This window comes from Argiope bruennichi, chromosome 6 (genome assembly GCF_947563725.1).
Source record: "Argiope bruennichi chromosome 6, qqArgBrue1.1, whole genome shotgun sequence".
NCBI lineage: Eukaryota > Metazoa > Arthropoda > Arachnida > Araneae > Araneidae > Argiope > Argiope bruennichi.
Window position 1 is genome coordinate 86,782,289 of NC_079156.1, and position 13,741 is coordinate 86,796,029.

General features: G+C 33.1%; 1 protein-coding gene across 3 annotated transcripts in view; it reads right to left on the reverse strand.

Annotated features, from left to right (window-relative positions):
* Positions 1 to 13,741, reverse strand: part of LOC129971617 (potassium voltage-gated channel protein Shab-like) — a 268,193-nt gene that overhangs the window by 8,086 nt on the left and 246,366 nt on the right. For 2 of the 3 annotated variants that reach the window (XM_056085557.1, XM_056085558.1), the window contains exon 5: positions 13,238 to 13,465. In XM_056085557.1, the coding sequence (XP_055941532.1) occupies positions 13,238 to 13,465 (228 nt within the window). Of the gene's footprint in view, positions 1 to 2,184; positions 2,258 to 13,237; positions 13,466 to 13,741 lie in introns of all 3 variants that reach the window. The other variant, XM_056085559.1, reaches the window with a different exon arrangement.

A 13,741-nucleotide genomic window follows, 5' to 3' on the forward strand; every position in this document is an offset into this window, starting at 1 on the left:
CCAAATTTTTTTTTTGTTACATCTGAATTTCATACATTCATAAATATACGGAAGATCATAACTTTCATTCAAGGGGAGTACAAAGTTGATTTAATTTTCATTACTTGTTGTTGAATTCTATTTATTTCCGGTTCTATAATCAATTAAAACAATTTTCGAAATTTCAATAATATTTCAAAATTTCTTCACAATAGTTTTAGGTGGAAAGTAAAAATATGCGTCTCGTTCTATCAAGTGGAAGAGCAGAATTTGACGGCCGAAATTCGAAAAGCCTGCATGAAATGCATGAAACAATGCAATCTGTAGGTATCGCAAAGTGAAATTAACAACGAACTGGCAGTGTATCTAAAACAAAATAGGAAGAAAAAGGTGTTTAACGACTGCATTACCATAAAACTTATCACATAAGTATGGAAATAAATACATTTATGGTATATGAATTTTTTAACTGTTATTATTGGGTATAAGGAAAAACTATGACATCTATATGTAAAAAATCAAAACTTTTTGTGATTAGTAAGTAAATAAAAAATTATAACACTTCTTTCCATACTGTGTACTTTAAGATAATATTTTTGTAAATTTTGTAAGATTTTAAAACAATTTATGATCTATTGAATGTTTTGATTTCATTTGATTATGTTGTGTCAAACGTATAGCATAATCTACAAACTTATTTTTAAGTCTTTTTTTAAATTCAAAAATTCAATTTTATTTCCATGATTTTTCAAATAGTATTTTATGTAAAATAGACAAATATGATATGAAAAACAAAATATGAAAATTCATATCATATAACAAAAAGATGGAAATGTAATACTTTAAAAATATTATCTATTAGAGGAACGATACAGGAAAATTGAAAACAACAAACACGAAAAGATAGAAATGCAATAATTTAGAAGATGTTGGACATTCGTGTACTGTAATCGGGAGGTATAGTCAATTGAATTCTGTCTACAAATGCTAATACATGAATCGAGTGTGGCCGATTCTTGCCACCGAAAGGGTCAGAGCAATCTTTCTGCTGGACAAATTATGCCAATAGTCCACTGGAGTAAAGTTTGTTTGCCTATTTAAAATCATACTGAGTTTTTTTTTTACTTTTTCATGTATGAAGTACAGAAAAACTATGGTAATCGTCGAAAAATTCGAATTCAAAATTTTGACGAGTCTTCAGGTTTTAGTCCTCTCTGAGTTCGAAAAACATATTTGTGGAAAATGTCCGTCCGTCTGTCTGTTTGTGTCAAAGATAATTCAAAAACGGATGAAATTTTATATAAAGGTTTAAAACGAAATTTGTAGATTTCTATCAAATTTTGGACAAATTGCGTTCAGAGGAAGTCTGTCTGTCCGGCTGTTCACGATAACTACAAATGAAGAGAGTAGACACAAAATACGGTATACAAATTTAACATCTTTAGTGTAGACATCTACTGAATTTTGTATGAAATCTAACAAGGTGTTGACCGTCTGGCGGTCTGTATTTTTTTTACTTACTCAAAAACGCAATGACTTAAATATATCAAATATGGTACGTGATTCTGCGACTTTAAGTATAGTTTTATATCAAATTTTTGTTTCAATCGGTTGGGAAGAACGCGTCTAAAACCCAAATTCGACTTTTAGATACTTTTTACCACATGCCAGAGATTAATGGCCAAAGCACTCGCCAAGGATCACACGACAGATTCAGAGAAAAGGCTAAATTCACGCCAAAAGTGAATATTTAGTAATTATTGTACGCTAATGCCATGCTAGGCGTTCACTAGGATGGTATCTTTATTAGAGAGTAAGCGAGAAAGACCACTCCCACTGTTTTTTGATGGCGCAAAAGCACTATTTGGCTACTGTGCCAAGCGAAATGTAATCTGGATTTGCCGTTACAAAGATTACAAAGATGTCCTTTGATGGCATTGAAAGAGAGAACCGTTTAAAATTTTAGTAGCAGATTAATGCTTTGTCAGCCACTACATTGCTAGACATACCAGAGACATATCAATCCGAGTAAAGGAAAACAGAGAATCCTTTACTCGTAAAACGATCGCATAATTCAAGAAAGTTATAAGTCAATGGATGACTGAAACGATGAAGCTTTTGAAATCATTATGTTAATAAATTAACATGGCAGCAAATTGTTGTAGTAGATTATAAGGAAAAAATACGAATAAGTTTTGTACAAACCTCCACTTATAAGTAAAAATAGATGATGCATAAAAAAAAATCGAAGCTGTCACTGTGCATCCTTTTGGCCGACCTGGAAAAAAAAATCAAAGATTGACTGAAGAAAGGGATGCAATAAATTTAAGTGTAATAAAAGATCTGATTAACATTCAGAATTATTTTTTGGTACAAGAAACTGAATAAGATTGTTTTGCAACAACCAACAGTATTTTTAAATTAGCTGCTATATTAAAAATACCAGTAATCTAGAAGGTGATAACGCAGTTTTTCTCGCTCTTTGACTGATTATTATGAAATTATGCTTAATTTCGTTTCTAATATTAATTTGCAAAAATTGCAATAGTGGAGGATTTTTTTCGAATTCTAATAATTTTGCAGAAAAAAATTACAAATTTTAAAATTAACTATGTTCTGAAAATAAAGTTTGTGCTAATCTTTTTGGACATACGGACGTTTCTGACTTGTGGATCAAATTATGGGAAGAATTTTACGGTTATACTGTAACTAGCAGTACCAGCACAACGTTGTCCGTGGCATAACATCCAAGAGGAAAAAAGCTTTAAATTTAAGTCCTGCTTCCACCAGATATGACATGGGCATGTCACGCAACATCAAGCAAACATAAAAATATATTTAGAAATCATCAAAAGTCACAACAAAATTTTTTATAGCACGCATTCTGAAATATTTAGAATGTTCACACTTTGACTACTAACGGGACATATACGTCCCACTAACCTTTTAAAATCAACTTAAATAATTCTAACTAAAAGTAGATTTTTTTGGTGTTTGGGGGAGGTGTATTTGGCCATCATGTCCCAACCAAGGGAATTTAAAAACATTTGAAAAAAATCGAATAGATTTGTATAATACAGAAATTATTATCTTCATTTTCTGCGCGATTGTAGAGAAAAAGATTTTAAAAAATTGGTAGTCAAAGGCTTAAAAATGTAAAAATATAATATGAACAGACTATGGACATTGTTCCTATTGAAACCGAAGTATTATTTCTGTAATCCACACATGGATCGTAATTCAGGGCGGAGTACTCCTTTTCGGAACAAATAACAGGAACGTTTGTTCTTCACTTCTCCTCTGTCACAAATTTAAATGTCTTTCTCTGTCAGCAGACAGACGATCACTTCGCTTCTCATGAGATTCATTCCGTCCTGTAATTCAATTGCAATGCGATTTAAAGAGAGACGGTTACTTCTCTCAACAGAAGACTCTCCTTTGAAGAAAGTGTGGACATTCTTTCTCTGATATTCGGTTAACCTAACGTTTCTTTCCTCTTCATTTTCATTATCGCGCAACAAACGAAGCGTTTTGGTCTTTAATGTGCTCCGGCCAAGGCTGGATTTTCTTTTTTTAGGGGGGCATAAAGAGCTTTGAATCGCTATTTAAAATCAGACATAAACAAAGAAACCTAAGCAGAGAAAAAGTTGTGTATAAGTTGTGGTATCGCATATGCATACCACAACTTTTGCTATTTGCGTATGCACATTTTGAGGTCTCCGCCCATGCGCGGATAAGTGCAAAGCATAGATACTGCTGTTTTACGAATGCACGAATCGTAGTAAGAAAATAATTAAAATTGCAATTATAAAACTCCTTTTTTTATTTTGATATGACTTCAATATACTTAAACCTTCCACAACAAATGCCCTACAAAATGGTACAAATATCTCCAATATCAGTTAAGTGTCTCTCGAGCTTTTCTCTTTCAAACACACAGACGTTTTAAGGACACTTCATTTTATACTATGTACTAGATTGAGGTAAGTAGCAAAATGATGACCTAATTGCACCAAAATAAACATTAAAACGCATATTATTCTATGGTTTTTAAAATTTTTTAGCAAGCATTTTCATTAAATTCATTTCTTATGATGGATCCAAACACGTAAGCACTTCAGTATTTACGAGTTTACAAACACGGTTAATGAAAGGGTGTCTACCTGTTAACCATCTTAACTAACTAATGGAAATTAACTTAATGAAGATTAAAACATTTTGCATCCGTGTCAATGTTCGAAATGCTACTTTAATGCTTTTTTTTTACTAATAGCACTTTTGTGCAAAAAAAAAAAAAAAAAAAAAAAAAAATTGCCCAAAACTATATGATGGGGCAAAGAGTAACAGGTTATAATTTGACCCTGGTGTTTTGATTTAAGTAGTTCATTTTCTGCTGTAAATGTTAACATGTACTCTGAAACATTAGACTGCCCATTAAAGGATTCAGTTTGGAAAGAACCTAACAGAGGCCGATGCAAAAGATCTGCCTCCTTAACTCGTAGATCTGAAAAAGAAGTAATGGAAAAAGAATATGACACCATTATTAATACGAAACGAAAATAAGAAGAGAAAGAAAATGGAAGGATTAAAGGAAAAAAGGTTGACAAAAATGCAGGGGGCGAAAAAGAGGATTTTGAATGTAGATAGATTTTGGAACAGAAGAGCGAGTTTGCATGGCTTGAAGAGATGTCTACAAAAACTTCCATGAAGAATAATGAGTGCAACACTTAGTGAGCAAAATGTAGCAACACATCAAATCACTGAAAGGAAATCATATATACGGTTTGCTTAACTGCAATTTTCATGGTTCAATAATTTTATCTGTATTTTACAATATACCATTTGATATGTTTCATTGTCTCTATACCAAATAATTACCAACTATGTTTTGCATTTTAATAAATAAAAGTTTAGTTTAGTTATATTAACGTTCCATTTTAAAGCAACACTAGGGCTATTTTGGGACGGACCTCGTCATTTTGAACCGCGGTCAGATGACGAGGAGGACACTTGAGCTGGCACTCCCTCTCCACACCACACCAGCGGGAGGACGTTTGGCCTTGATGGATTTAAGTGTAATTGACCCCCTTACACGCCGGTTCTTCGGTGGAATCGGGGCTCGAACCTCAAACCCTATAGCTCACGAGCTGAGACCTTACCACCTGGCCATCGCGGCCCCAATTAATAAACGAATGATAGCGAATAAAAAAATATTTTTTAGATCTTGTCGTTTTTATTTTTACTATTTGTTCCAAGTCGGGAGCAAATTTTAAGAGCCACCTAGCTTTAAAAAAATATTTCCTGTGTTAAAACCAAGAATAAAGTCGAATGTATTCTAATACGTGTTTTGAATAGCTTTAAAATAATGAAAAAATAATTGAGAAATAGCAAATACATTTAAAAGAATAAATAATACTTTTGAAAATTATTTTAGCTCTACAAATTTGAATAATCCCTTTGGCATGCTTAAGTATCTCAGAAGTACTTTATTTTCGTATATGGATTGAAAAAGCAAACAGGATGTGTCAATTCATTAGGATAGTAAATTCCAACGGCAAGGGAAGTTAATTAGTGAATAACATCAAAGAACAAGCTTTAGATGACATAAAAATTCTCCAATAAATTACAGTAATTTTATTAACTGACGAAATTATTTTATACAAATAACCAACATCATTTGTGCATTTTTACTTTCTTATATATGTAGTACAGAGAAAGTATAGAAATCGTCAAAAAATTCGAACTCGAAATTTTGGCGAATCTCTACGTTTAAGATCTCCTGAGTTCGAAAAATATATTTTTGGAAGATGTCCGTCTGTCTGTGACAAAGATAACTAAAACACGCTTTGTGCTAGAAGGTTGAAATTTGGAATACGGTTTTTACACCAAATTTGCATATTACTATCAAATTTTGAGTAAATCTGCTCAGAGAAAGTTCGTCTGTCCGGCTATTCGAATATAAGTAAAAGCGATGACTACAACTGTTGCAACGGAAAACGAACAAACTTGATTTTTTTTTCGTAGTCTCCTGTAATTCCTTTTTTTTTATTTGCTTATATTTTTCTATATGATGCATCTGTTCATTTCCGGTCTGGTGGCGCCAGAAGGGATCATTATTATATTGGGGTTTTTGGAATTAACTAGTTGTCGGTTAGAACTCCTAAAGGAGGGCTTGTATTTTAATCATCTGCATTAAAAATGTTAAAATGTTAAAGAAAACGTCCTCACTGCTTTTGTCATGTGGTCAGTAGAGAAGTTATTGGATATTTTTAGTGTAGGCAAGCTCTATCCCGGACACTTTGGTTCGAACTTTGTTCAGCAGAAAGCTATGTGGATTCTTTTTTGTTGATCAGTAGTAATTAAAGAACATCAAATCCGTAATAACAACGGTACGAACATCTACAGTGCAGATACCCATTAAATTTTGAGCTAAATCCAACAACGGGTTGATGTCGGTTAATCTGTACTTTCAAATACATGTAAACGCGATCATTCAAAAACGCAATGACTTAAATATATCCAATTTGATATGGGAGTTTGTGACTAAAAATGCAGTTTTGTGTCAAATCTTTGTTTCATTCGGTTGAGAAAAACCTATCTATTAATGCATGCCTGGGATTAATCGCCAAATAACTCGCCAAGGGTGACAGGATAGATTCAGTAAAAATGTTAAATTAAAGCCAAAAGTTAATATTTTGTAACTATTGTATATCAATGTCATTCGAGGCATTCTCTGGCATGACAAGTTTATTAGAGAACATGCAGGAAAGTGTAGGGCAGACCCCTCCAGCTGTTTACTTTCATTTTTTAAAATGACACTTTCGACCATGTTTTTTCGAATGTGATTTTGGATTTCTTTCAGGGGGAGACAGGGTAACCTAGTAATAAAGTGTTAGCTTCCAGATTAGAGGATGAAATTCGTTTACATCCTCAAAATAACACTCATGGTCGATAAATATTTGGGGGGAGGGGGATAAAATATCTTACTTTGAGGGTGTGTGAAGTTTAGAAAGGGAACTATTAGATCAAATGACCCTTTTGTGATATATATATTATTACAAATCTGTAATTTTGCTACCCGGCACGAATAGTGTCATCATGGGAAAAACCGTTGTAAGATCTGTCCTGTGCGTGCTGAGCGGGTGCCGCGTCAATGACCTCAGAGCTTGGCTACCATTTGGCGACTAAATGGATAATACTGGAAAGTTCAAGAACTTTCGCGATCCATCCACTAAGAACCGAGATACACCCAGATACCCCCTAATTGGTCTGAAGATTCTAGCCCCGCCTCCCGGAACTATAAAAGACAGGCACTCTGAAGCTGCAGGGAAGTTATGAGTCCTGACACTCACCATCTCCAAATCTCGGCGAAGACGGCCACGGCAAAGTATAGGCAGCAAAGCACTGTGAAGTCTCTCCTTACCGGAGATAAGCCCCTGCCGGGGCTAGGAGCCCCGTCAACCCAACCATCAAGCTGCAGGGAAGTCGTGTGTGAGAGAGTAGTCGGAGTCGCCGATAAGTATTGGAGAGTATTAGACAGCAAGCTGCTGAACTAGCTACTAAATGCGCTGCATTATTACGATTGATTGGCAGTATTTGTAGAAAAAAAATTGTAACAATATAGTTTAAAATTTCTAGATCCGTCTCATAATAGCTTTTCGCAACAATCAGGACGTAAAGGTAACTAAATAAGTTTAGCATTGTGTTCTTTTGCATCTTTAATAGTTTATAACACTAACAAACTGTCCGTAACACTGCCTCTAACAATTGTTTGTAACAAATTTGTAACAAAATTGTTTGTAACAAATAATAACTATTTGTAACACTGTCTAACAGTTTATAAGTTTGAAAAACTCCATACATTGTACTTGTTACGGCTCTTTCTAAAGACTAGTTGTCAGACGTATTAACGAGTTTTAAAAGCACTGATCAGTTAAGAAAACTTGAGCTTGAAAAGAATCAATTTCTGAGACTTATTTCTAATTCATGAGAAGGCAGAGAATTTCAGATCTCTACATTAAAAAAAACTTCTAAAGAATTTCTTTTAATACAAATATTTGAGTTCAAAAACTATAATATTAATGAGATTTTCCTCTCCGTCTAATCCAATAATCAATCAACAGCAGCAGTAAATGATAGAGGAAGCAAAATGTTTGACTAGGAAAATTAGAGACTACAGCACCTTTTGAAAAATCTCTTTTTAGCACCATTTTAAAAGCAGCTGGAAATTCTTTTCTTTAGAGAGTAGCAGCACTTTAGGCCGAAGACTCTATAATATGATTTAGGACTAATTTCATTTTTCTGCAAGCGTGTCTGTCGGAAGAATGGATTAGAAAGAAAAGAGTATTTCCAGCCCCTGCTTTAAAGGTTTTATGAAATGTTCATCGGCAGAAAAAGATTTCAAGATGTCTCTTCGCATTATCTGACAGTTCTTTAGAGATTTTTGTTGCTGTAAGTAATAAATGTTGAGTTATTATTTCAGTAATGGTAAAGCACTTGTTTCACTCTCATTTGTGAACTATTAAAGTATGCGAAAAGATGATCTGATCTTTTCATAGTTGTTTATAATCAGAATTTTTTGTTTCAGGATGACTCGAGATCTTTTTAAGTGAATCAATTAAATAAGATCATCGTCCTGGCATAGGGGTAACGCGTCTTCCCCGTGATCTGGGTGACCTGGGTTCGAGTCCCGGTTCGGGCATGGTTTTTCTTCATCTGTTCTATCTGTGAGATGTGTGAATGTGCCTCCCCCCCTGTAAAAAAAGGTTGTGAAAGCGAATGTGATGCGTGAGTAGCTAAGACGTACTCTTGGCCCTAATTGGCGCTACTAAAACAAGAGACGCTCCTTTGGCTTAAAATCGCTGACTTCATCATCGAATTTGGTGTCCATGGCAAGTGCCATTATAAAACAACAACAAATTAGATATCTTTTACTTTCTCGCTTACGTTGTATAGAGAAAGTATACGAATCGTCAAATAATTCGAACTTGAGATTTTGACGAATCTCCACGTTTTAGATCCTCCCCCCCTCGAGTTCGAAAAACACATTTTTGGAAAATGTCTGTCCGTCCGTCTGTCTGTGACAAAGAAAAATCTAAACCGCTTTGATCTAGATGAATGAAATTTGGTACACCAAATCTTCAACATCCGTTCAGAGGAAGTTTGTCTGCCCGGCTGTGCAAATATAAATTAACACGATAACTGCAAAACAAAGAGAAGCCAGATGAATGAAATTTAGTACATATTTAATATATATAGTATAGACATCCATTAAATTTTGAGCCAAAACTAAAGAGGGGTTAACCATCTGTCGGTCAGTACTTTCAGAAACGTATTTTTTGTGATTTTATTTGGGATTTTTGTGACTACAAGTGTAGTTTTGTATCAATTTTTTTCTATCAATCGGTTGGAAAGAACGCGTTTAAAACCAAAATTCAGTTTTCGAATGCTATTAACCACATGTTAGGAATTAACTGCCAAAAAATATCGCCAACCACCACACAATAGATTCAATAAAAATATTAAATACACACCCACAATATTTCGTAACTATTGTACGACAATGTCATGTAAGGCGGCTTTCCTTTAAGATAACGCCTTTATTAGAGAGTATGCGAGAAAGTTTTTAGAGGACCACTCCCCCTGCTTAATTTTTTTTTATCAAGAACTAACAAGACTAGTATAAGTCAACAATAGAAAATAATATTTTAGAATTTTTTCGCTTGCATACGAAGTTTGTAATTCAATTTGTTACTTTGAAGCAATTCGAATTAAAAATTTTGATAACTTGCTCCCTCCAAAATAATAATAATAATAATTTTTTGGAATTATATCTTCTTCTGGTGTCCGATAACTTACAAGAAGCCCTAGGCAAACGACATTCTATATGTGATTTTTACATTTAAAATCTACAATTTTTCGACGTTACAACTACTACGTTACAATTTTTTCATTAAAATCTGCATGTTTAATGAAATTTCCCGACAAAAATTATAAGACATGAAAGAATTGATAAATATAAAAATGATGAATTTCGAACGCCATGTAGATGGGTAGGCTAGAAAACTCAGCTAGATGAATAGCATAAGAAAATAATTTTATTTAATACAGTACTGAGCAAATTAATTGGGACAAAACAAAAATTTTCCACATATGTTGTTTATTTAGTATAGGTTCACTTACACGCATGGTATAGCAATATAGTAGCAAATATGTCCTCCCCTTGCTTTAATGAGATCTTCTACACGTTTTGGCATGGATTCCATAAATTTATAACAATGTTTTGATATCGTCATCACGAAACCAAACTTTTATAACATTTTCAATCATATTTCTCTTAGTTGAGCAATCCATTTTATTCACACGTTTCTTTACAATGCTCCACAAATTTTCCATGGGATTTATGTTTGGAGAATTACCAGGCCAATAAAAAAATTCTTTACCATCTTGGATTATGGTATGGTGCAATATCTTGTTGAAAAACACCAACACCACCATTGAAGATTTGTATTGGGGGCACACTTTTTCTTCTTCTAATATTAAAATGTATTTTTTTAGAGTTCATCTCCCCTTCAACTGGTACTAAGCTGCCATGTCCCCCAGATGTAAAATAACCCCAAAACATCTGCTTCTGTGGGTGCTTAACTGTTTGATTAAGATGTTGTTCCCTAATGGATTCTCCAGTACTTTGTCTGACTAATGTTGATCGAATCCCTTGTTCAAAAAAATGTCTTGTCGCTGAATACAACCGTGTTCCAGTCTTGTGCAGCCGAGGATTGATATTTCCTGGCTCAATATAAACATTTTCTCTTCATTGCAAGTGTTAACAGCCTTTTTTTACTGGTGTTCTTGATCATCTCTCTGCTTCAATACCTCTTCATCACACTGTCGATGAATCAGCTTTCGTACTAGTTGCTAATAATTCTCTCTGAAGATCTGTACTTATTTTTCGAGGATGCATTTTACTATTTCGTACAAGAAATTTGTCTGTCGAAGATGTTGTCCACATTTACTGTTTCGTTTTGGAAAAACTATCCCAAACTTCATTTGCTGATTAATAATCCCAGAAACACTGGAATTTCCCCAATTCCAACTATTGCAGAAATAATCCTCTCAGTCATAGAAGTATGCTTATTAAGGGTAAAAATTCTAGTTCTTTTCCTGGGAGTGATGTCCATTTTTTTATACGCTTTAGAACAAGACAACTCGCACAATCGATCACTTTTTACAGCAACAAAAACACAATTGATGGTAAAATGTTCTACATGTATGATTCCGTGGTCAAACCAGTTTAGACTAATCAAGGCTAACCCTTTTTTGGAAGAAAAATGCGGTTGAAACCGGTTTGAAGCTGAAAATTCCAGAGAAAGGAAGAATTTTATAAAAAATGAAGTTGTCCAATTAATTTGCACAGTACTGTAGAATGGTAAATCCATATTAAAATTTAATTTTTGTAAGGAAAGTATATTGATAATTGGTAGCTGTTATAATTCAGTATTATAATAATAATACTAATTTAGTAATAATATTAGTAGCCTAAGTATTTCAGTGAGATTATGATTTTTTTAATATTAAGAAGGCGAACTACAATAAAATCCGGGCATTGTAAGATTTATTATATAAAAGATACAACATTTAAAAGAACATGTTTATAAATAATAAACGTTCATCAGTTCGTGCAAATAAAGGGAAAGGACAATAATTTCTGATTCTATTGTTGTTTTTCACATTTTCATAACATCTTTAAAAAAAGCTAATTTGCACATTGTGAATTTCTAGTAAATTTAAGGCGAAGTAGTTAATTTAAAACATTGGATAGGTACTGAATTACAGTTTTTTTTCCTTTCCGGACTCTCCAAGAATATTCCAGTTTATATTTGAAGTAATTTCGAATCTCATTGCTCAAACAGCACCAAATAATTGTCTCCCTTTTTCGAATGACTTAATGTAGCACCTCTTTATATAAGAATTATCGAAAACTTAAGGCAACGCTGGTGGACTTCTGTTTTGGCAAGGTTTTTATGTGTGCAAATAATGAATGCTTGTATAAATAGTATTTTTATTATGTAAGGTTGCATTTAGAACCAGGAAGTGTTTATGAACCACATGCGGATAACATCGAGTTATTTCTTTTCTTCTATTCAGAATTCTTTTTTATTCTGTATTTGGCATTGCATTTTTTTCTGTTACTAGATTATGATTTGTGAGTTAATGATAAGTTTTATTTAAGGACTCTTGAGCATTATGTTGTTATGATATCGCAAATTCACATTTATATCTTTTTTTATGCTGGATTATAGCAAAGACTAATCAACTGAGGTCTGCAATATTTTTATTTTGCATTTCATTTCCGCAGAAATGCAAATTTTATCGTTTTTGGAAACGAATTCCATCATTATAAAGATCGCCTAGATTTCTTTTATTCAATAAGTATGCAATATTTTTAATAACTCAAGTATTTTTTGTATACATTTATTCATTTAATTATATTTAGTTTACTTTTCGGTATTTATGCTTGACAAGAATTCATTATTTTAAGAAAATTTATCTCTTAGGGTTCAAAGCTTGTGTAATGTTTGATTTCTTTCTGTTAGTGGATCACTATTTGCTTCAATCCGATTTCAGTAATCATTCTTGATTTCAGAGTTCGCGAACATTATGGATTGATGAGATCCCACTGTAAGGAAATATAACTTCCGAATATTACGATATGCATTTATATTCAAATACTTTTTTTTATTGCTTAAGCATTCTTCAAATGTAAATGATATTTTCTACTGCAACTTTCATTAGTTAAATTGTGAGAATCGCATCGATGATATGGTAAACAGGATAACAGCCATCTAGTTGGGCACATCTTCTAGTTTTTAATAAGATAAATATTCAAATATTTCAGACGCAAATTTGTTATTTGAGGGAAAGTTGATTCCATAATCCCCCAACCTACGAATCAAGAACTAAATCGGAAAATATTTGTTCTTAGAAAGAAAAGTTTAGGAGTTTCAGCACATATGTCATAATTTTTTTTTATAACTTCTCATTCCCAATACCAATTTCAAACAGTTATCATTTTACATAATTTATTTCCCAAAATATTCATCCCAAAACTAAAAAGTATAAATTAAAATAAATGTCTCACACAAAAACATACATATGTATAATCACATTTATCACTCGCCATATTTGCAACTTTTTTTAAGTTCTTGATTTCATCTTCTTTTAAATCATTAACAGGAAAAAAACTGAATCATTGGCATACCTGGGACTTTAGGGGAAGTTGTTCTTCCACCGGTTGAGGCATGTCCAAGGTATTGTTGGTACTAGGATTGACCACACCAGGAGCCATATCCCCTGTTCCTGTCATCTGGAACGTCTTATTGTCCTCTCCTTGACCAGGAGCTTTGAACCCATGCTCATGATTGCGAAAACACCCTGTTCCAGTGGTTGTATAGTGCGCGGATTCTTCCTCCAGACTTCCAGCGTCTACCTGTTGGTGGTATAGAATGAAAGTGAAAAGATTATTATTGTCAAAAACGAAATTTGCATAAAACCTCGATTTTAAGAAATATGAGTAAAGTCGTGGTAAGAACCAAAATGTAGAGGGTAGTTAAAAAACGTTCAAACATTTCTTAAGCATGATAAAATTGTGTTTTTGAACAAAAATTTATCAATCTGTTTTATCATATGTTGACAAATATATCACTATGGGATTATATAAATATTTCAAGTATGGTCTAAAATATATCCCAAATGTCATGTTAAA